The sequence below is a fragment of the Branchiostoma floridae genome, chromosome 6 (assembly GCF_000003815.2).
Source record: "Branchiostoma floridae strain S238N-H82 chromosome 6, Bfl_VNyyK, whole genome shotgun sequence".
NCBI lineage: Eukaryota > Metazoa > Chordata > Leptocardii > Amphioxiformes > Branchiostomatidae > Branchiostoma > Branchiostoma floridae.
The window spans coordinates 19,157,925-19,176,337 of record NC_049984.1 but is presented as its reverse complement, the minus strand read 5'-3'; the positions used below and the strand labels follow the sequence as shown (position 1 = coordinate 19,176,337).

The 18,413-nt window shown below is 39.6% G+C and overlaps 3 protein-coding genes and 1 long non-coding RNA gene across 4 annotated transcripts; 2 read left to right on the top strand and 2 right to left on the bottom strand.

The window, feature by feature from the left end:
• Positions 1-386: 386 nt before the first annotated feature.
• On the bottom strand, positions 387-2,087 carry LOC118418341. Its single transcript, XR_004831440.1, has 2 exons — positions 1,262-2,087; positions 387-1,146 (listed from the first exon to the last, which is right to left on the bottom strand). It is a non-coding gene; the product is annotated as an uncharacterized LOC118418341 (long non-coding RNA).
• Positions 2,088-2,974: 887 nt separating this feature from the next.
• LOC118418340 (nuclear transport factor 2-like) lies at positions 2,975-6,804 on the bottom strand. The gene is made up of 4 exons (XM_035824216.1): positions 6,584-6,804; positions 5,447-5,518; positions 4,914-5,012; positions 2,975-3,820 (listed from the first exon to the last, which is right to left on the bottom strand). Exons 1-4 carry the CDS (start codon positions 6,794-6,796, stop codon positions 3,710-3,712), a joined length of 495 nt encoding a protein of 164 aa, XP_035680109.1. The 5' UTR covers positions 6,797-6,804; the 3' UTR covers positions 2,975-3,709.
• Positions 6,805-6,938: 134 nt separating this feature from the next.
• Positions 6,939-14,814, top strand: LOC118418172. The gene is made up of 8 exons (XM_035824009.1): positions 6,939-7,099; positions 7,625-7,824; positions 8,528-8,675; positions 9,974-10,144; positions 10,841-10,955; positions 11,528-11,670; positions 13,848-14,108; positions 14,783-14,814. Exons 2-8 carry the CDS (start codon positions 7,627-7,629, stop codon positions 14,812-14,814), a joined length of 1,068 nt encoding a protein of 355 aa, XP_035679902.1. The 5' UTR covers positions 6,939-7,099; positions 7,625-7,626.
• Positions 14,793-17,796, top strand: LOC118418030 (centromere protein T-like). Its single transcript, XM_035823823.1, has 4 exons — positions 14,793-15,219; positions 15,724-15,891; positions 16,397-16,501; positions 17,195-17,796. The coding sequence occupies exons 1-4, from the start codon at positions 14,846-14,848 to the stop codon at positions 17,328-17,330; spliced, it is 783 nt and encodes a 260-aa protein (XP_035679716.1). The 5' UTR covers positions 14,793-14,845; the 3' UTR covers positions 17,331-17,796.
• The last annotated feature ends 617 nt before the right edge of the window (positions 17,797-18,413 follow it).

Sequence of the window (18,413 nt, the reverse complement as noted above, 5' to 3'; positions counted from 1 at the left end):
AATAAGACAGCAATCACTTCGTCTTGTGGTCTTGGGTGGTAGAACTAGAAGACACTTGCCCAGTGTCTTACAGATCAGTGACAGAGATCATGTGACAAAGCCTTATCCTTCCAAGTATGTACATTCATACGTAAGGCCACACCAATTTTATTTGCTGTTTCTCAGATTTTTTCAGAAAAAAATAGGGTCGGTCGGTACGTCAAAAATTTTTTTTTTCATTTTGCAAAAAGTCGGGGGTAGGAGAGATCGACAAGCTTACTCAAGTTACACAGCAGAAATAATAACATTTCAACATTTAGGAGTTCCTTGTAGCAAAGTTTGAAGAAAAATGATAAATGTACCGTCCAAAATAGGCACGTACAGCTACTGGAATTTGAGGCCTGTTGTTAATTTCAGAAAGGAGAGGCAGTGAAATCTTGTCAACATGAGGTGTGGCCATCAATTTGAAAATTTTTCTTTTTTTTTTTCAAATCAGAAAAAATAGGGTCGGGATATCCAAAAAACAACAAATAAAATTGGTGTGGCCTAATGGACTCTTTGTAAACCACAAAACAAGAGGACCATTCAGACAGATAGTGGTAACGTTATACAAACAGTAGGTAAAGCAGACAGGAAAACAGGTGTTATTTTACAAACTCCAAAATACACAAAGTTAAAATCACCTACTAAAGATGTGAAAAACCATGATGCATAGAGTACATACCGGTATTAGTGATGTTAAGTTTGCTTAACACTGTCATTTCTGAATTAAGGACGAACAATAATGCAAAAAATCATGCTATCATCAGTGAAAGTATGAAAATATCTCATGGGTATAAAAAGATTTTTAAGCCCATATCTATTAAGAGATGTTTATCTCTGGTGAGTTCCCTGTTGTTTATTATTGCAACTTAACCTGTTGTCATACTATTTTTTTAAAGTGACAATGTATGATAATTTGTATGTGTCTAATTGGAAGCAGTAAGGAATGAAGTTGATGGTGAATTGAAGGAGTTATGAAATGTGTTTGGAATGATGTCTTGCCTGTGTTGTTTGTTACAATCTGTATACCCCAATATAGTAACTACTAGTAGTCACATCCACTTTGCAGTCAGGTAGTTTGGCACAATCTTACACTAGTAATATTACACTGAACAACCGTCACACCTAGCCTGGTATCCAGCTGTATTATAGCTCCTGAGTCTCTTCTGTGTTCTCCGCAAATACAGAGAGGACAGAAATTGTGTGAGAGAGACTCAGGAGCTATAATACTGCTGGATACCAGGCTATGTCACACCCAAACATTACAAGTCTAGCTGCAAGAAATGATCAATGCTATACAGTAGAAGCCAGTTAATTGCACAACGAATAACTGTAGAATCCCAAAGTCCCGCAGTGATGTGGTCCAGCTGAATAACTTCGCTTTGTTGCACCATTCTGACAATTGCACACAATGTGGTGGCAAATGGGGAGTGCAATTAAACGGCTTCTACTGTATAGTGAGGATGCAATTGTTTTAGGTCAACATACATTTTGTACTAGTATATAAATCTTCCGTCAATTGCATCCTCGTGGGATTTAAACGATGATTGCAGCAAGATGTGTAAACTATAGGTGTACTGGAGACCATAGCTGATTTTAAATACATGTACCTGTATGCAATTACAAACTTGGTGAGTAATATGTGTAAAACATATGTACTGAAGAATAAAGAGGCATTTTATCCGATTTGCACTGATGCACGAGTATCCTTCACCATTCAAAATCAATTCAAGCAAATTTCATCCTATACAAAAAAAGTCAACATTACTGAATTGACTCGTCATGCATTTCATTCATCTCCTTCACATCATAATTTTTTACCTTACACTTCTTAGGCCACACCAATTTTATTTGTTGCTTCTCAGTCTCAGATTTGCCTTTTTTCATATTAAAAAAAAAAATTAAGTCCAGAGAAAAATTATACAGGCTTTGCTATCACAAACCTGTAATTTACCCATTCAGAGCCACATACACATGATTTTAGTCTAAAGTCAATGTCCTTTATTCAGAACATTAGTAACAAATCAAAGGATTTTTTGCATTAAACATGCCATTAAACTCCTTAGAGTCCATTCCAAGACACCATGAGGGTTTTTAGGCGATATTTATAATTAGTCTGAATTATTTGGAATAAAAGAATATCTGAGCCACAATAATTAAATTATTTTCAAAAAATTGACTAAGAAAATACTCATTTATTTGAATTTCTTTGAATATTTTAGAAACATTTTGAAAATATCTGTACAAGAATATCTTTATTTAGAATAGTTGTAAAACCTATCTGTGATTATTTCACATTTACAAATATTTATAAAAAATGGTAAACCTGGCCAAATGGTTAAATTAGTTTATTGCCCCCATAAAAGTAAGCCCTATTGTTGCATCTGTATATTTTTAGATTTCACTGGTGGATCCTTTGTGGTGGGCCATTGTTGCATGGCACCCAACCATACTTTGCAAGGATGTGTGAATTGCTATCTTCCCAGCCCACCGAACCATTTACAAAAAATGGCAGAAAATGGTAGAAAATGGTAAATAATGGTAGAATGCTGTTATCATTATTTAGAAACCATTAGAAGTATCCAATTCCACACCATGAATATTTCCAAAGTTTTACAGGACCAGGGAAATATTTATAAAGTTGAAACAGTGTTAAAAATATTTCTGAAGTATCAAATGTCTTAGACATATAATTACAAAACTTTAAAATCAAGTCTAAACAATGGCAACAAACATCCGCATGGTGTCTTGGAATGGACTCTAGGCTGTTTTTTGTGTTATTTGGGCCATATATCTTCAACTCAGACCTCTTGAAAATTTTTTTTCCAACATGTCGGTCCAATTTCTTTCTAAAAATCCGAGAAGCAACAAATAAATCATGTAATGATAAAACAGTCATCCCCTAATCGTTATCACCATGTGTATCAAGACAGAAGACATGCACACAGACAAGTTGTATTTTCTCCATTTATTTCACCTCCTTTACCCAGAGTTTTATCAAAAGCTGCACTGATCAGCCTGGCCTTACAGGTACATAAAACTAGAGCTCTGGCACTCGGGAGTTGTTGGCAGCACATACGAGGGTACAAAATGGTTAGGGAACATTTGATCAAAGGAGGTTCACAATCTCAAAATCAATGTGATGATCGGTCCAGGAATTATGGGAGGCACAGATGGATGCAAGAAAATGGTTTGCATCATTCAGCGTAAAGAACATGGGGAGGGGGGTGTTGCAGGCCGGTGACAAAGTCCTAGACTTTTCTTTCTTTATCCTAATTTTTCTTTGAACACCCCTTGCATTTCGAAAAAACTGGAACATGTGACTGGTCACACTGGTAAAATCTATAAGCGCCAAACCATTACACTTAATACTAGTTCACTTGCAGGCTTTTCTTTGTGGAAGGTACGTGATAAAGGACAACCGAGCTAACAGTCCATCTTGCTAAGCCGAGTTTCAAACTCCTACAACAAAGCTACCCTAGAAGGAGTAAGAGCACCGTCCACTGCATGGTTTTCCATCATTTGCAAGTTGCAAGAAACATGTGCACTCTTAGAAAGCTGTCAACCTGGGCATTGTAAGACACGACATATTGTTTAGGCTGCTGAAACTAGCTTCTCTCCCCAGCCCTTTTGGTGTGACGTCCAGATGTGGGGATGCTCTACTTTGTCGGCGGGCAGGGGGGGTCTTCTATACGGAGTGGACAACCAGCCTGAAGAGGTCTGAGAATATGAACCAATTACTGCCGTCATTATTCAGGACAAACGTCTGGCTAAACCCATGGGGTGGATCGTCGTCCGTCTGGAAAACAACAACAACATCACTGTCAACAAAGTAGTACTGGGAAGAAGTCTTTTTCAGTGAAATTAGAAGATGTATGGTCAGTGTTCTAGCCAGCCTGAATTTATTTTTTTCGTCCCATGAACTTTGAATTTGGAAATCCTGATGATCCTAGGCATGGTATAGGGGCATGCTCCCCCTGGAAAGTTTTGACATCTAGACCCTCTAAAACACCATTTCCTGCATTTTGAGGGGCAAATGTTGCTGGTAGACTCTGCTTGGTTCGATGGCAACTGTTATGATATCTTAACATGACGATTTTTGTCCATTGTGAATCAATTTGTGATGAGGACGGAATGGACAAAATTTTTGTCCGTCCCCATTCCCCAACAGGGAGGGAGCAAGGGGCCAGTCACTGGCCTAGGCACTTAGGCAGGCAGGCATTCCCCAACAGCAAAATTTTGTCAAAGGACGGAAGGACAGGCGCTGGCTAGACCCCTGTGCATCATATAGACTCGGGGTGGAAGTCAGAGTAAGATACAAACCAACAGGGCCTTACACACAGATTCCTCACAGTTTGGGAGGTCTTATTTTACTGCCTTTATTTATATGCTTCTTAAATATACACATAATTTGATTATGTATAAATGAAACATTACTCTATTGAAATGAGACAAACAGTTCCTAGGAAAAAAATATATTGTTCAAATTAGTGTTCTGGCCAGCCTGAAAGTTTTTTCCGTCCCTGAGTTTAGAATAGAAATCTTGTCGTGCCCCGAAGGACCGCGATGACCCTAGGGGCGTCCAGAGGCATGCTCCTGCAGGAAAATTTTGAAATGCTATTTCCTGCATCTTGAGGAGCAAAATTTGCTGGTAGACTCAGCTTGGTTCTATGGCATCTGTTTTGGTGAAAAGTCAGGGATTTCTGTCCATGCCTAGTAGCAAATTTCTGTCAAAGGACAGAAGGATGCTAGCTAGAACCTTGGTTCTAAAGTTCTGGACAGGTACTAAAAACTCAGTAACAATACCCCACACTTCTGCACTGATACAATTAGATCACGATGAATCTGTGCCCCTTGAGTTTGACATCACAACAAATGAATCCTGGCCTCACCTTTAATTGTCCTACGACCATTACAAGAACACCTCCATCTGTTGTGGGTTGACAGTCAACTGTGGTGACAACATGTTGCACCTTCTGAAATGGTAGACTCTGAAAAAAAAAGGAGTAACCCAAATTAACCAATAAAGCATTATGCTGTAGGTTACAAGAATCCAGCACCTATCCCTATGTCCCTGAATGGAAATTTACTTCTTGGGATGGAAGCGGGTAACTTCATACTCTCTCCTCCTGATAAAAGCTCCTTGGTTCAAGACTGGAAAGTGATGAAAATGTATTTTCACACAGATATGAAAATGGCATCAAACAATCCTAACAAAAAAGTAACATATGGTTTTTAATCAAAACAGCAATTTGAAAAAAAAATATTACTAGTAGGTATTTGGGGCATAAGTACGAATTGATAAAAAACCCTGGCAACATAAATTTGTTCTGGGGTTAGGGCTATCGAGCCACATGCAAAAAAAATCCAATCTTTTTCTTTAAAATAAACTTATTTTGCAGTGCTGAGTAAACTGTCTCCTTACTACAAGTTTCTGCATGATGGCCTCTGCACTCTGCAGCTGCACTCCTTCAAATGTCATCATAGAATGAGGTCTCTGGAAGGGGAAGGGAACAACAGACGTAAATGACAGATTACCGATATAACATAATTCAGGGCTCAAAATACTTTTTTCTGCATACCTACACTGGTGCAGGTAGACATCAAAAATACCTGCACCGCTCCAACTTTACCTGCACCAACCAGTTACTTGCATATGCAGGTGGTATTTCGAGCCCTGCATATGTACCCGAGACATCGGCAGTTCTGTTTTGAAATCAGATTTTTTTTCATTGAGAGAAGTTAACAGAGCTAACAAGAATATCACTAAATTTTATATTTTATATGCTATCATGGTAATTATTGTAAACATACATAATGTCAAAGTTTTATTGGAGAGCAGAGATATTGCTGATAGCAATGGACATTGGATACTACTGTAATTCTCGAATTGTTAATTACAAATTAATTTTTGTGACTGTTTGCGATCACTATTCAACTGCTAAATCTTTATCATTGCATTTACTATTGCATCACTCTTCTGCTCAGCTAGAATTACCAAACATAATAATATTAAATGGATCTACAGTATATCTAACATTTGCAGAATACCATGTTAATCTACATGAGTTTTGGAAACCTGACAAAGTGTATGGCATGGCTTGTAGACAAGTTGTAGTACAGATCATGATGTAATCCCATGTCTTCTACAACAAGTTCTAGAATCTTCCTGTAATAGTTTTCCTATGGAGGGGAGGGGGGCATTGACCTGATTATGGACGTTCAAGCAATTTGGACACAATTAAAGCATTGCTGGCGAGTGGATTAGGTACAAGGACAAGTTTAGCAAACTGTAAACCCATGAATTATTATTTACAAACAAAGTAAACAAGCAAAAAAAAAACATAAAAATTTCCCAAAGCAGAACTTGGCCCTGGCCTTGGTCATCAGATTACACATAATCATATATGATATATATATTCCCAGACACATGTTGCGTTACAAACGTACAGATATTGAAAGATATTAAACATTGAGAAGCTGAAAACATGAATTTTGCAGCAAAGCATGCACAGTTAGAGTGGGAGGGGGGCGAGGAAGCAAAAATATTTCAAGTTCTTACATAGAGTCCGGCAAGTTCCGAGCGATTCGCATCGAAAGCTTTGTAGTAAAAGTCTACAAACTGTTTGCCGATTGAGTCAAATTGCGGGTTCATTGTCCCGGTCTCTGTATCCGCTACAACTAATGAAGTTTTCTGCAAACAACTGAACTTTTCGAGGAGGCCAAAAATGGGCCAAAAATGGCGGCAACAATACCAGTTACTCCCATGATGCATTGGGACCAGGGGCAAAAGTCACCAAATTATTTCCAAGAATGACAAAATCAATAATAAAAATGTGCAAATGAAAGATTAAATGTCAATGAATCACCCAATTCATATTGTTACTGTGTCAGAATACTTCTAACGCTTATAAAATTTAACTAAAAATATTGGGGTCACGTGGTTAGATTTGGCGGCCATTTTGAACAAGTTTGGTTCCCAGTTCGGAACAAATTTTGTCTGTGACGCGTTTGCTGTTTATATCTTTACTTAACTGTTTCCTGAAGACCCAGAAGAGATCTGTCTTATTCCTTTCAGGTAATATCTGTTCTTTGTGCGAATGAGTTTGCCCTGTTGTAGTGTTTAATAGCGAAATAACTCTAGTCAACGATTTGCGGTTGGTGGGGGTGGGGGGCGAAATAACAAATTATTTTTGTGTCCACAAAATATAATTATAGCAAGGACTAGCAAGCAGCACCTACGATGACGCCGTTGCCAAAATATGTTATTTGTATTGAAACTCCCTTTATACATTACTTCACATGCATTTCCACAAAGATATATGCTAAAATTTCTAAATTATGACTTTTTATATTAATTTTAAAGTTTTTTATTGTCCAAGAACATATCATGACTAGAGAGTTGAGTAGAGTACAGTAGAATAGAATAAAGTTCTTCGATTGGGTACATGTATCACTCAAATTCCCAAGCCAAGGATACATATGGTATCGTTAGAATAGCTGTAGTTCAAAGAGTTGGATACCAAACTATGACTCTTCCTTGAGGTTGAATTTTTTCCCTTTCTGATTATCATCTTTCTATCCACTGTCTTTCTTCATACAGAGATGGAAGAAGGAGAGGAAAGTGAAACTCCGCGTACCCTGATACGAGGGGTTCTCGCCCACCTGCCTGTGAGTGACAGCGCGGTGAGGGCAGCGGAAGGCACCGGCAGGGAGAGACGATCGTCTGTAGTCGATGTGCTGCGTGCTTCTGCTTCAGCCGCGAAGAAAAGAAGAATCAGTACAGCCTCGCCACGAACACTGGTATAATCTCCAAGCAGATCCTACAATGGCATAAAATAGTACCAAACTGGCCAAGGAGTGTAGTCAGCCAAGAGGTGTCCATTTGCCATGTAGCGAAACACACTCCTAAGCCGGCTTCACTCCTCTGGTAGCTTTTGATACTATCTTATGCTACCGTAGGATCTGCTTGGAGATTACACTGGTAGACTAATATTAATCTCACACCATGTAGTCTGGGAGGGGTGGGTACCGATACAGAACATTCAGGTCCAGGTACAGTCCAGGTTCAGAGGATCAGGTCCAGGTCCAGGCCCGAATTTTGGACCTGATTATCTGTGAAAACTCGTGAATAGGCGATACACAAAGCAATGATCCATTTCGCTACTAAGGAATTCGGTTTAGTGGAGTATCTGACGTCCACTGGCATTTTAAAAATCTTCTTGTAAACAACACAAACTTCGGCCAAGTTTGACTTTAGAAACTTGGTAAAATGACTATCAGTTCTCCTTTACTTTGCTCTTGTTATTTTCTTGGACTAGTAACGCTCGCTGATGTAATATGCCATTTTCTAATCGGTCCAACATCCAATCTACTGATTTTATCAGGTCCATTTTTTCTAGACTTACAGGTACACCATACCGGTTCCCAACCTCAGATGTAGTCTGTGATCAGTGAAACTGTTTAATTTCAATTTTAAGTGACAGAAGACCTTCTGTTGTCCCAGATTCGCGGTGTCCTGGAGACACAGCCCACTCCTGAGAACACCACAGAGGAGCCTGCCAGGAAGGTTGCCAGGGTAACCCCACAGGTCAGAGGTCAGCCTACCCCCAGCCATGGTGGATCAGGACAGAGGACGTTTGCTTCACCTTCAGGTGCATAGATACATAGATGTGTGACATTCTTTCCTAGAGTAGCAATCATTACACAAACAGTTACAGTCAAACCTGTATTAGGGGCCACCTCTACACCTGTCCATAGTGGCCACTTTTTGTCGGTCCCTTGGGTATTGTATCTACAAGTTGCCACCTCTATACAGAGGCCACCTGTCTATAGTGGCCAAATTTGTCCGGTCCCTTGAGTGGCCGCTATAGACAGGTTTGACTGTACTTATCTGTTGATAAAGAAGCAAAGCATCCTTTTACACCTTGTCATGTTTAGTAAGTAAGGCCTAGGAAAAAAACCCGTTGTGTTTCCTGTTTCAGTCCTGAAAAAATTAGGGTCGGTAGGTAGGGTTTATCTTTCTTTTTTCTTGTAATTTCTTTTAGGCTGGCCGAAACTTTAGTGATCAATGCATATTGCAATTAGAGTTGAACAAAGTAAACTGAAATGCATGAGGACACTTGTCTTTCAATGTCAAACTTGAATTTGGGCATAATGGATATATCTATCCTTTATTAGATAGGACAAGCAGTGTTTTTACTTCGATAGGAAGATTGAATGAAAATTATAACTGGAAGCTATGTGACTCCACTGCCCCCGAAGGGTCATCAGGTTTTTCTAGTGTAGATAGCTAGGGAAACAGGAAACACAACATTTTTTTCCTAGGACTTAGTGGTCCAAGTTTCCTTGCTGTTTCAGTAGCAGGGTATATCTTTACAGGGAGGAGTTGCTAAGACCTTCCTCTGTAACATGCTTGAGGCACCTCCGCGATCACAGGACCTCCATTCTACCCCTTCCGAAAGATGGTGCAGCCCCAACAAAGATAGCCTTCCTAAGATTTGAACCAAGCTCTTCCAGTTATCAACTTATTGGAACCAGGGGCTAAACTGCTAGGCTGTTACCAGTTGCGCAACAGGGACATTCCAAATAGACAGTATATATACAGGGCTCAAAATATCACCTGCGTATGCAGGTTAATGCAGGTAAAATGGAGCTGTGCAGGTATTTCTTATGTCTACCTGCACCTAACCTGCACTGGTCCATGTACTGGGTTTTATACATAAATGTCCTGTGATGTAGGTGTATAAGGATTGTTACTAACTGCATTACTATTAATTGTTACCAGCTATTAAGTATAAAAGATAAAGTAGCAATGGTTTCTCAACAATTTTAGTATGATCCATACTTCCTAAACTCATAGTGGTAATTTTCAATGTTACCTGCACCAGTGCACGTATGCAAAAAAAAAGTATTTCGAGCCCTGATATATTATGTTTTCTGTGTACTTTAGGCTCAGCCCCTAGAAGCCTCCGCCAGGGTGTGCGGAGAAGTGCCCGTATCAGCACCTCCAGTCCAGGGGCGGCTTACTTCACCAGGAGGGGGGTAGGGGGGGTGAGCTCCCTGCTGACCCCCCAAGATGACTCCACACCCCATACCATGCTGCGCAACGTCCTGCAAGTCTGTAAGTACATCGCCGTTTATTCTTGATAATTCCTGATAGTTGTACACCCTTTCCACTAGGACGGTGCTCTTGTCGCGCTCTCTCTGCGACCTAAAATTTGACTTATCACTCAACGAATTGTTTAAAATTAGAAGAGAAACAAACCTTTTTACACTTTGTGTGCTTTTTTGTCTTCTTGGTCACACTTTTACATTTTGTATGATATGCCTAGTGTGAAAGCAAAGGTTACACATGGTAGCAGTGAGAGCGCAGCACGATCACCGTATAGTGGAAAGGGGGCCTAACAATATATGCTTACAATTTGTAACATGATTACAGCCCAAAATACTACGTATTCTACTGTCAGTCAGTCTGACAGAAGTAGTATTTTTGGCTGTAATAAAATACTAGTCCTTTGTATAAAGTGCTTTCGTTTCCACGTTTCCTCATCAGAGGGCTGATGATAATAGTATGTTTTCTTATTTGAATTTTCTTTATGTTTACATTACTGTATATGATTGAACCCTTTCTATACCACTTGTGCACTACAAACTATAAATATTTTGAGTACGAAAAGGTCATCATTAATTGCTGCCAAGTGATTGTCATCTTCTGTATTGTTTGGGTTTTATATGTTTTGGAGAAGTCAGGATATAACTTTAGACAGTTGTTTGTTTCTTTGTTTGTTTACTGTATGTTTCTGTTGTCACTCTGCAGTGCCTGTTGAAAGCCCTGCTACACACAGCCAGGCTGAAGTGTCCCTGCTGGAGGAAAGTACAGGTACTCCTACAGTGGAGGAACCAATGAGGGAACAGGCACAGGTGCAACAAAGGTAAACATTTTACCATCTTCTGCATATCATACTAGACAAGGAGGGAAGATTTTTTTCATGTAAATATATAACTGTATTATGTTATATTTTCATTTCATGGATTCTGATTGAACAGTCATGCAAGAGATTATGGACTGTGCACTTGAAAGTTTAAAATAAATGAGAAACTTTTCACTTTTTGCCTTAAAGTTTGTATTAAACCACATCAGGCTTTTAGCTAGGATTTTATTCTAGGGAGTCCAAATTTCTGAGTGACTGAGATTCACAATGCAGTAAATACTACAGACATGAGTATTGTAGGGGGGTCAGGGGGGATTGACCTGCCATGGTTAAGGGTTTGAGAGAATTTTAAGTTAAAATGGTGGATTCTGAGGTACCCTGAGTGACTGAGTCTTCAACTGTGACCTAGTGGCATTGCTGGTCAATCAGAATTTCATGTGAGAATTTCAATCAGGGCCTCTTCAGTGTGTCTGGTGCGTCCGATTTCTTCTTATTTTAGAACAGTGCGTCCAATTGACACCTTGACGCATGCTTGGCTAAAATCTTGAACCACGTGTCTATAACTTTTCCAGTGCCCAGCCAACTCCTGAGATGGACTTGTCGCTGACCGTACCGCGCCGTGGTACCCGCCACGCCCACAGGACACACATCACAGTGGAGCAGTTTGCTGCAGGGGTGGAGCAGAGACTGGCAAGCCAAGAAGCTCGGACTGAAGGTATTCACAAACCTTCGTGCATGTGTAGAGAAAATTCCATTGTCTAAGATTGTCCATTCAAAGCACTATTCTGGCTAGCTTGGTAGCACAGAGGCCAAGCCCTCCCTACAACAGCAAAGAAACTCCAAGAGCTAAGGAAGCTTGCAGGATGCAAAGCACAGTGGAAAAAGATTAAGAAAGACTGAATGCAGCTATAGGACTTTCCAGACTATAGATGCAGAATACAGTGACTGATGATGATGATGGTAGCAGTTGGGAAGAAGGTTGTAGGTTTACTAGAGTGACTACAAGGGAGTAAAAGCTCTCAGACCAATTGTAACATTGAATTCTAAGAATTAAAGTAATAACAGGGCTTTTGTTATCAAGATTAGGCGTACCATTGTCACAGAAAGACTGTAGTGGTGATTTCATATGGCAGGAGTATCAAATACATGTACATGTACCTACTGTAAGTGCATTTATGTTTGTACTCTCATGTCCCTAATAAACGTACCGGGACGTTTATTTTTTTCCCAGGAAAATTCCACCCGGTACGTTCTTATTTGGGACGGTACGTTTATTATTTTTTTTTAAAATTGGGGCTTTGCTAACCAGGGACAACCGCATAATAAAAAGTTTGGGGTTTTCTGTCCATATGTCCGCGGTATTTTTGCTCAAAATTGACACTATTTTCGGCCGAAGCAGCTCGGATTTCCCCTCCACTGTGACCTAAACATCCTAGCGATTATGTAAAATATCGGTCGATTTCGCTATGAATGTACAAAGTAAATGTTATTATTGGGAAAATAAGCCGCCACACTGACGTTTTGAAGCACAATTTTGTATATAAACAACTTTTACAGTCTCTATTTACATCGTAAATGAACACACTGATCACATAATTTTAGCATGTACAGTATATTTCCGACCATGTGGTTCCATGCGCTATCGGCAGCGACAACGGGGCGGACGAATAATTCCTTCACATAAAAAACAACAATTAGAACCTTCTTTCCCTTGTAATGTGAGTTTTGGGGCCGCAAATTCTCCAAAAACAGCAGAAATCCGTCAGTAAAAACAGCTTTAAACTTGAAGAAAAAGACCGAAACTGATCCAACATGGCTGCCAGGAATAACACGCACTGACAGTAAAGCTAGCACCCAGTTGGGAGGCAGATTCGAATCACTAAAATGAGGCCGTAAACGGGTGAAAATGATTTTATTTCGGTGTAATGATGGGCTCAAAATGTCATATATATTTTCAGAGTGTTGAATTTCAGATATAATCATAAAATTTTCTAATTTTAGCGGTTTTCTAGTGTCAAAATATAATCTGTAACATATTTAGTATTTGGGCCTGAATGCTGGGCTACTTCACAGACGAGCTCTCACAAAAACTTTGTGAACATTTTGGGAGTGTTGATGTGTGTTTTAATTGGTGGTAATGTCTAAAACATATATGGTTGAGTACTTGGAGCTATATTTATAATGATTTTATTGATATGCCAGTAATTTTAAGTAATGTACAAAAAATATTTATTGATTACTTGCTTCAATTTCTGAGTAGAAAATTCATGTATCATGTAAATTTTCACTTGTTGAATTTGAAAGCACTGTTGGCCCCCGGTTAGGAGTATGTATACCTTTCATTAGAAAATGGAGAAAATATTATAATTTGAACAAGATATCTATAGTTATTCAATATTCATTATTCATACAGCTATATTTAACTGATTTGGTGATCAGGTATAAGTAAATGAAAATAACCTACCTGCTTATTATCTTCTTTCCCTTGAACAGAAGTAGCATGGACACAGTCTACATGTCAATTTGGTCATTTTCCGGGGGGTATGTTTATTCCGGGGGGTATGTTTATTAGATTTTGAAGATTTGTCCGGGGGGTATGTTTATTCCGGAAGGTATGTTTATTAGGGACATGAGAGTAGGGATTTAATTACGCAGGACTTTTCGCGGTGGTTTTAAGTTTGAGGAAGAAACATGCGCTGTAGTCTCGTACTGCCATGAAAAAATGTTTGCGTTGGTTTTAAGTTCGCGGTGAATTGGCCACCATGAAAACCGCGAACATTAAACCACCATGAAAGTTTCTGCATTTACAATATTATTTCAGTAGAACACATAGTGTCATCATGTGTCTGGTCCTGGTAAAAGATGTATTTTGTTGTACTGTTTCATGTTTAGAAGAAGAAGCAGAGTCAACAGATGACCCAGCAGACCAGACAGATGCAGCTACGAGTGTAGAAGAGACAACTCCTCCTGCCGTCACAGATGGCGAGACCAGACACACCGCCAGAACAGAAGATGCAGAAGAAACGGATTCCGCTCAACCAACCAGTTCACAGGAGACCACGTCACAGACGGAGGTGGCAGTCAGCTCGACTGACGCTGATGATGAGATGTCATCTCAACAGGTAAGGAACAGTTGTTGCTTTGTGTTGCTCGGTCAAAATGTTGGACACCAGCCTTTTGTTTTAGCTGGGATTTTATTATAGGGGGTCCAAATTTCTTGTCAACTGAGAGTCGCTGTGTGGTGAGCACTGCATGCCCAAGTTTTGTAGGGGGGCCCAATGGCATCCACCTTCCATGATGCAGAGTTTGGGAGAATTTTTGGGAGAGTTAGATGGTGCATTCTAAGGTATACTGAGGGACAAAATTACTGTCAGAGAGGTCACAGTTGAAGACTGACAAAAGTGACCTGGTAGCATCCCTGGTCAATCATAATTTTATGCTTGCCAGAGGATCTGCTCCCCAGTACAAGGACCTCTTTAGGGCATCTTGTGTTTTCAATTTCGTATTATTTTAAGAACAGTGCGTCATTTGGATGCCTGGACGCATGCCTGGCTAAAAGCCTGCGTCGGGCCATTTTTAGTTGAAATAAGGGATTGTATAAAGATTTTGATGCAAGGGAGGTAGTAATTGAAATAAAAGATGGAGATGAGAGGTTAAGGGTTCTTGACTGCAATTTAACTGTTTAAATAGTATAGCCCTTTGTTGTCACCAATTCAAATAATCACTTCATGAAGATTGTACACTAGCAAGATGTTAGCTCTTCTCACATTTTTTGTTGACTCCTTCAGTTTCACAAATTTCTCTTGACCCTGGCCTCTGTTTTTCAGGACAGAAATGCTGGCAGTGTCCCACCTGCTGACTTCATATACACTCAGGACACCCAGCCAGACATGCGTACCTCCTCCCAGTCACAGGGAGAGTCTGATGATGATGAGATTATACCAGATACTCAGATGTCTGTCCAGCAAGATGATGGACACCCTTCTGCTCAGGACACTGACCAAACAGGAGGTCTGTCCACAGTAGTGGACAACAGTGATGGGGAGAGGTCAGCAGACCAGGCTATGGAGGTTCTGTCAGACGATGACATGTTTGTGGACAGGGCAGCAGGGATGGAACCTGAAGACCATTATGTGGAAGCAGAGGAAGATGATATGGTGGAAGTACAGGAAGACAATAAGGAAGAGGACAATGACTTGTCTGAAGAAGAGAATAATGCACCTCGAGATGAAGTCATGGTTCCATATGGTGTGGAGCATGCAAGGTTTGAGTCTCTTTCTCACAAATATTGGAAAATTTGGATAACTTTTAAAGTCTATGTTAATCATTGATAAATTGATCTACTTCCCTCCATCTTCAAGCCCATGATTCATAACATCAGAAAGTTATATCTATGTAGAGAATGAAGTACATTTTCTTTTAGAATGCTCACTATACACAGATATGCGCAAATCTCTCATAAGTACACTACAACTAGATCATGAATATGCATGTTTTAACAGGGATGAAATGTTCATCCACATTAAGTCGACTAAAAAGTACAACATACTGGAAAAGCTCTATAAATTTGTTAACAGAAGTTTTAAAAAGAGATTAGAGACTGTAGATTTTATATCATATAAAATACAACCTCTTTACAGCTATACTTTAGTTATCTAACTCAATGCATCTAGCACATGTTGGGCAGGAATATGCAATAAAGATCATTGTCATCAAAAAGATCATTAAATCGTAAAAGTTGTAACTCAATGACATTATCGCGTTTCAGGTCACCACAGAAGTTACCAGCCCGGCAGCAGGTGAGACCTGTACAGCAAAAACGCAGGAAGACACCAGCATCCAACAACTCTCTACCACGTGCCTACACCAAGAGTATTTTTACCAACTTCTGTAAACGTCCCGTGTCCAAGGATGCCTTGGAAGAAGTGGAAAAGGGGTAGGTGGCATATGACTTTGTACTGATTGATGTTTATACAACTAGAAAGAATAGATTATGCTAGTCCCTCTCAGAAAAAACTAAATTACTGTAAATGTAGAAACTTTTGTGGTGGTTTTATTTTCGCGGTTTTCCCGGCGGTCGCTTCACTGCGAACTTAAAACCAATGCAGACATTTCTGTCTTCTGTTCCTTCTCGCTACTTCTATGCACAATGTACTATACATTGTCACAGTATTATAGTGAAATGTTTGAGACACTTACAAGACACAAATGTTTTGAGTACGCTGTCATTGTTCTAGTCTCTGCAGTCTAATCTATAAGTCTCATTTTCCTTCCCAGTAGTTTTCCAAAGAAATAGGAAAAGGTATAGAAGTTTCCAGACCAGTGCAATAGTATTTGCACACGTTTGAAAATCTTGTCACTTCTCTTAAAATTGATGCAGAATTTTGACAATCCTTAATGTATAAAATGACCAGGTAATCTTTATTCTGCTCTTATTCCAGCTGTGAGAAGTTCTTCCACAACCTGTCTACAGACCTGATGCTGTATGCCATCCATGGACACAGGCAGACCATTCAGGAGGCTGATGTAGAACTACTCATGAGGAGGTGGGTACAAAACAGTCTCAGAGATAGGGTCATCCTCGAAACAGACAAGAACATACTACCTACAGATAGAATAAATTCCCAAGAAAAAGTGATTATTCTTCATAAAAAATCATACCGGCACAAAATTGCTTTTTCTTATTGGACTGGTCTGGAAAAAACAGACCTGTAAAAATTTGGTGGGTCAGATGTTGGACCTATTAGAATATGAAGAGGTTATATGAGAATTCACATGTTTGGGGATGACAGGTTGAAGAACATATCAAGAGCCAAGTAGAGTTTATTGTAACTTCTACCAAGTTTCACAGTCAATTGTATAGTGGCATTTAGTCTTGTAGGATTTTAAAATGCCAATGGAATTCAAATACAGATTTTTTGTTTTGTTTGTAGCAGAATGGACCATAGTTCTGAGTGTTGTCCATTCACAAATTTTCACTTACTGAATCAGGTTCAGGTCTGGGACCTTAAATTTCTGTTTCTGCATCACCCCTACACAGTTCTCCCGCACGATGCATTCATACTCTTCACACACACAAAGAAACACCAACACAAGTGTTAGGATGGGCGCGAGTGCGTGGACACCGCGCACCGCATCGCGTCGAAATTTCTGTACCTGTTCTAGTCCTGCCATATTTCTGCATTATATTTTTAAACCTTTGTACATACACATATTGATACTGTTTTCTGTTTGCGCAGGCAAGGCTTTGTGACAGAGAAGCAGTCACTGAATTCCCTCATCGAGAAATACCTTCCCTTAGAGGACAGGGAGCAACTCATCCCCATGGCCACCAGTGGTAACAAAGTCATCCCTCACAGCAAAGGAAAGAAGTAGACTTAAACTGTGTTTCAAACAGCACAGGCACTTCTTTCTCGGACAATAGAAATTGTATTTGTATATACTGGGTGATGCAGGCTTTTTACAATGCATCTAAAGTTTAACCAACATTGTGGTACGTCGATGAACGTTAGACATCCGGGTAATAAGATACCCCAAAAAGCAGTTACTCAAGTAACTGGATATGAACGGTCTTACCTTAAGTTTGTAGCTTTTGGAATATTGAAAATTTGTCTTCCTCCCTTATTTGCATATTAATTCAGTTAGGATAAACCTCTTCTTCAACTAGATATCATTTCAGTGATAGGATATAAAAACCCTCTCCAACAAGATTTCTCCATTAGTAGTAGTAGTCCACTGTGTTCTGCCGATGCAGTGGTCTGGACACTCTGCATCAGCAAACAACGGATGTTGTTTGAAACGTCTGACCATCTCCAAAATCATATCCAGTTGCTTAAGTGAGTAACTGCTTTTTGGTGCAACATTGTGGTGGTAGTTAAAGGGGCATTCCACTCCAGAAGGGAGTTTTGTTTTCCAATAGATAATGTGTCAATGAATACATAATCAGCCGAATTCACCTTGGGATGAATTGAGCAATGTGTGTTTTGTATGCAATATGACACTCAATAAACCCATGCAGACCCTTCCCATGCATTCCCTATACGCATAAACACTTTGTTTATCGTGCATATTTTCGGAATAAATGAGGTTCGCTGAGCACACCGAGAAAGCAAATTGCTCATAAGATAGCAAAGAATACAAGAACAAGACGAGATTTCTTAGCGAACCTGAAATAAATTTTGTAACCGTACCTAAAAGTTTTGCATTGTATTCAGCCATAGGATTAATTCAATTAGAGGGTACTCTGGGCGTTTAGTAGAAGACTGAATGCTTTTGAGGCACGTGGAGCAACTGGGTACTTGATCGTATAATGTGAAGTAGTATGCATGTATTACTTCCTAAAATTGATATCTATCGGAAAATAACACTCCCGTGTGGAGTGGAATGCCCCTTTAAACAAAGTACAATGTTAGGCATTGAAAGATACAAGAGATAATGGACAGTATATGAGTAGAAGAA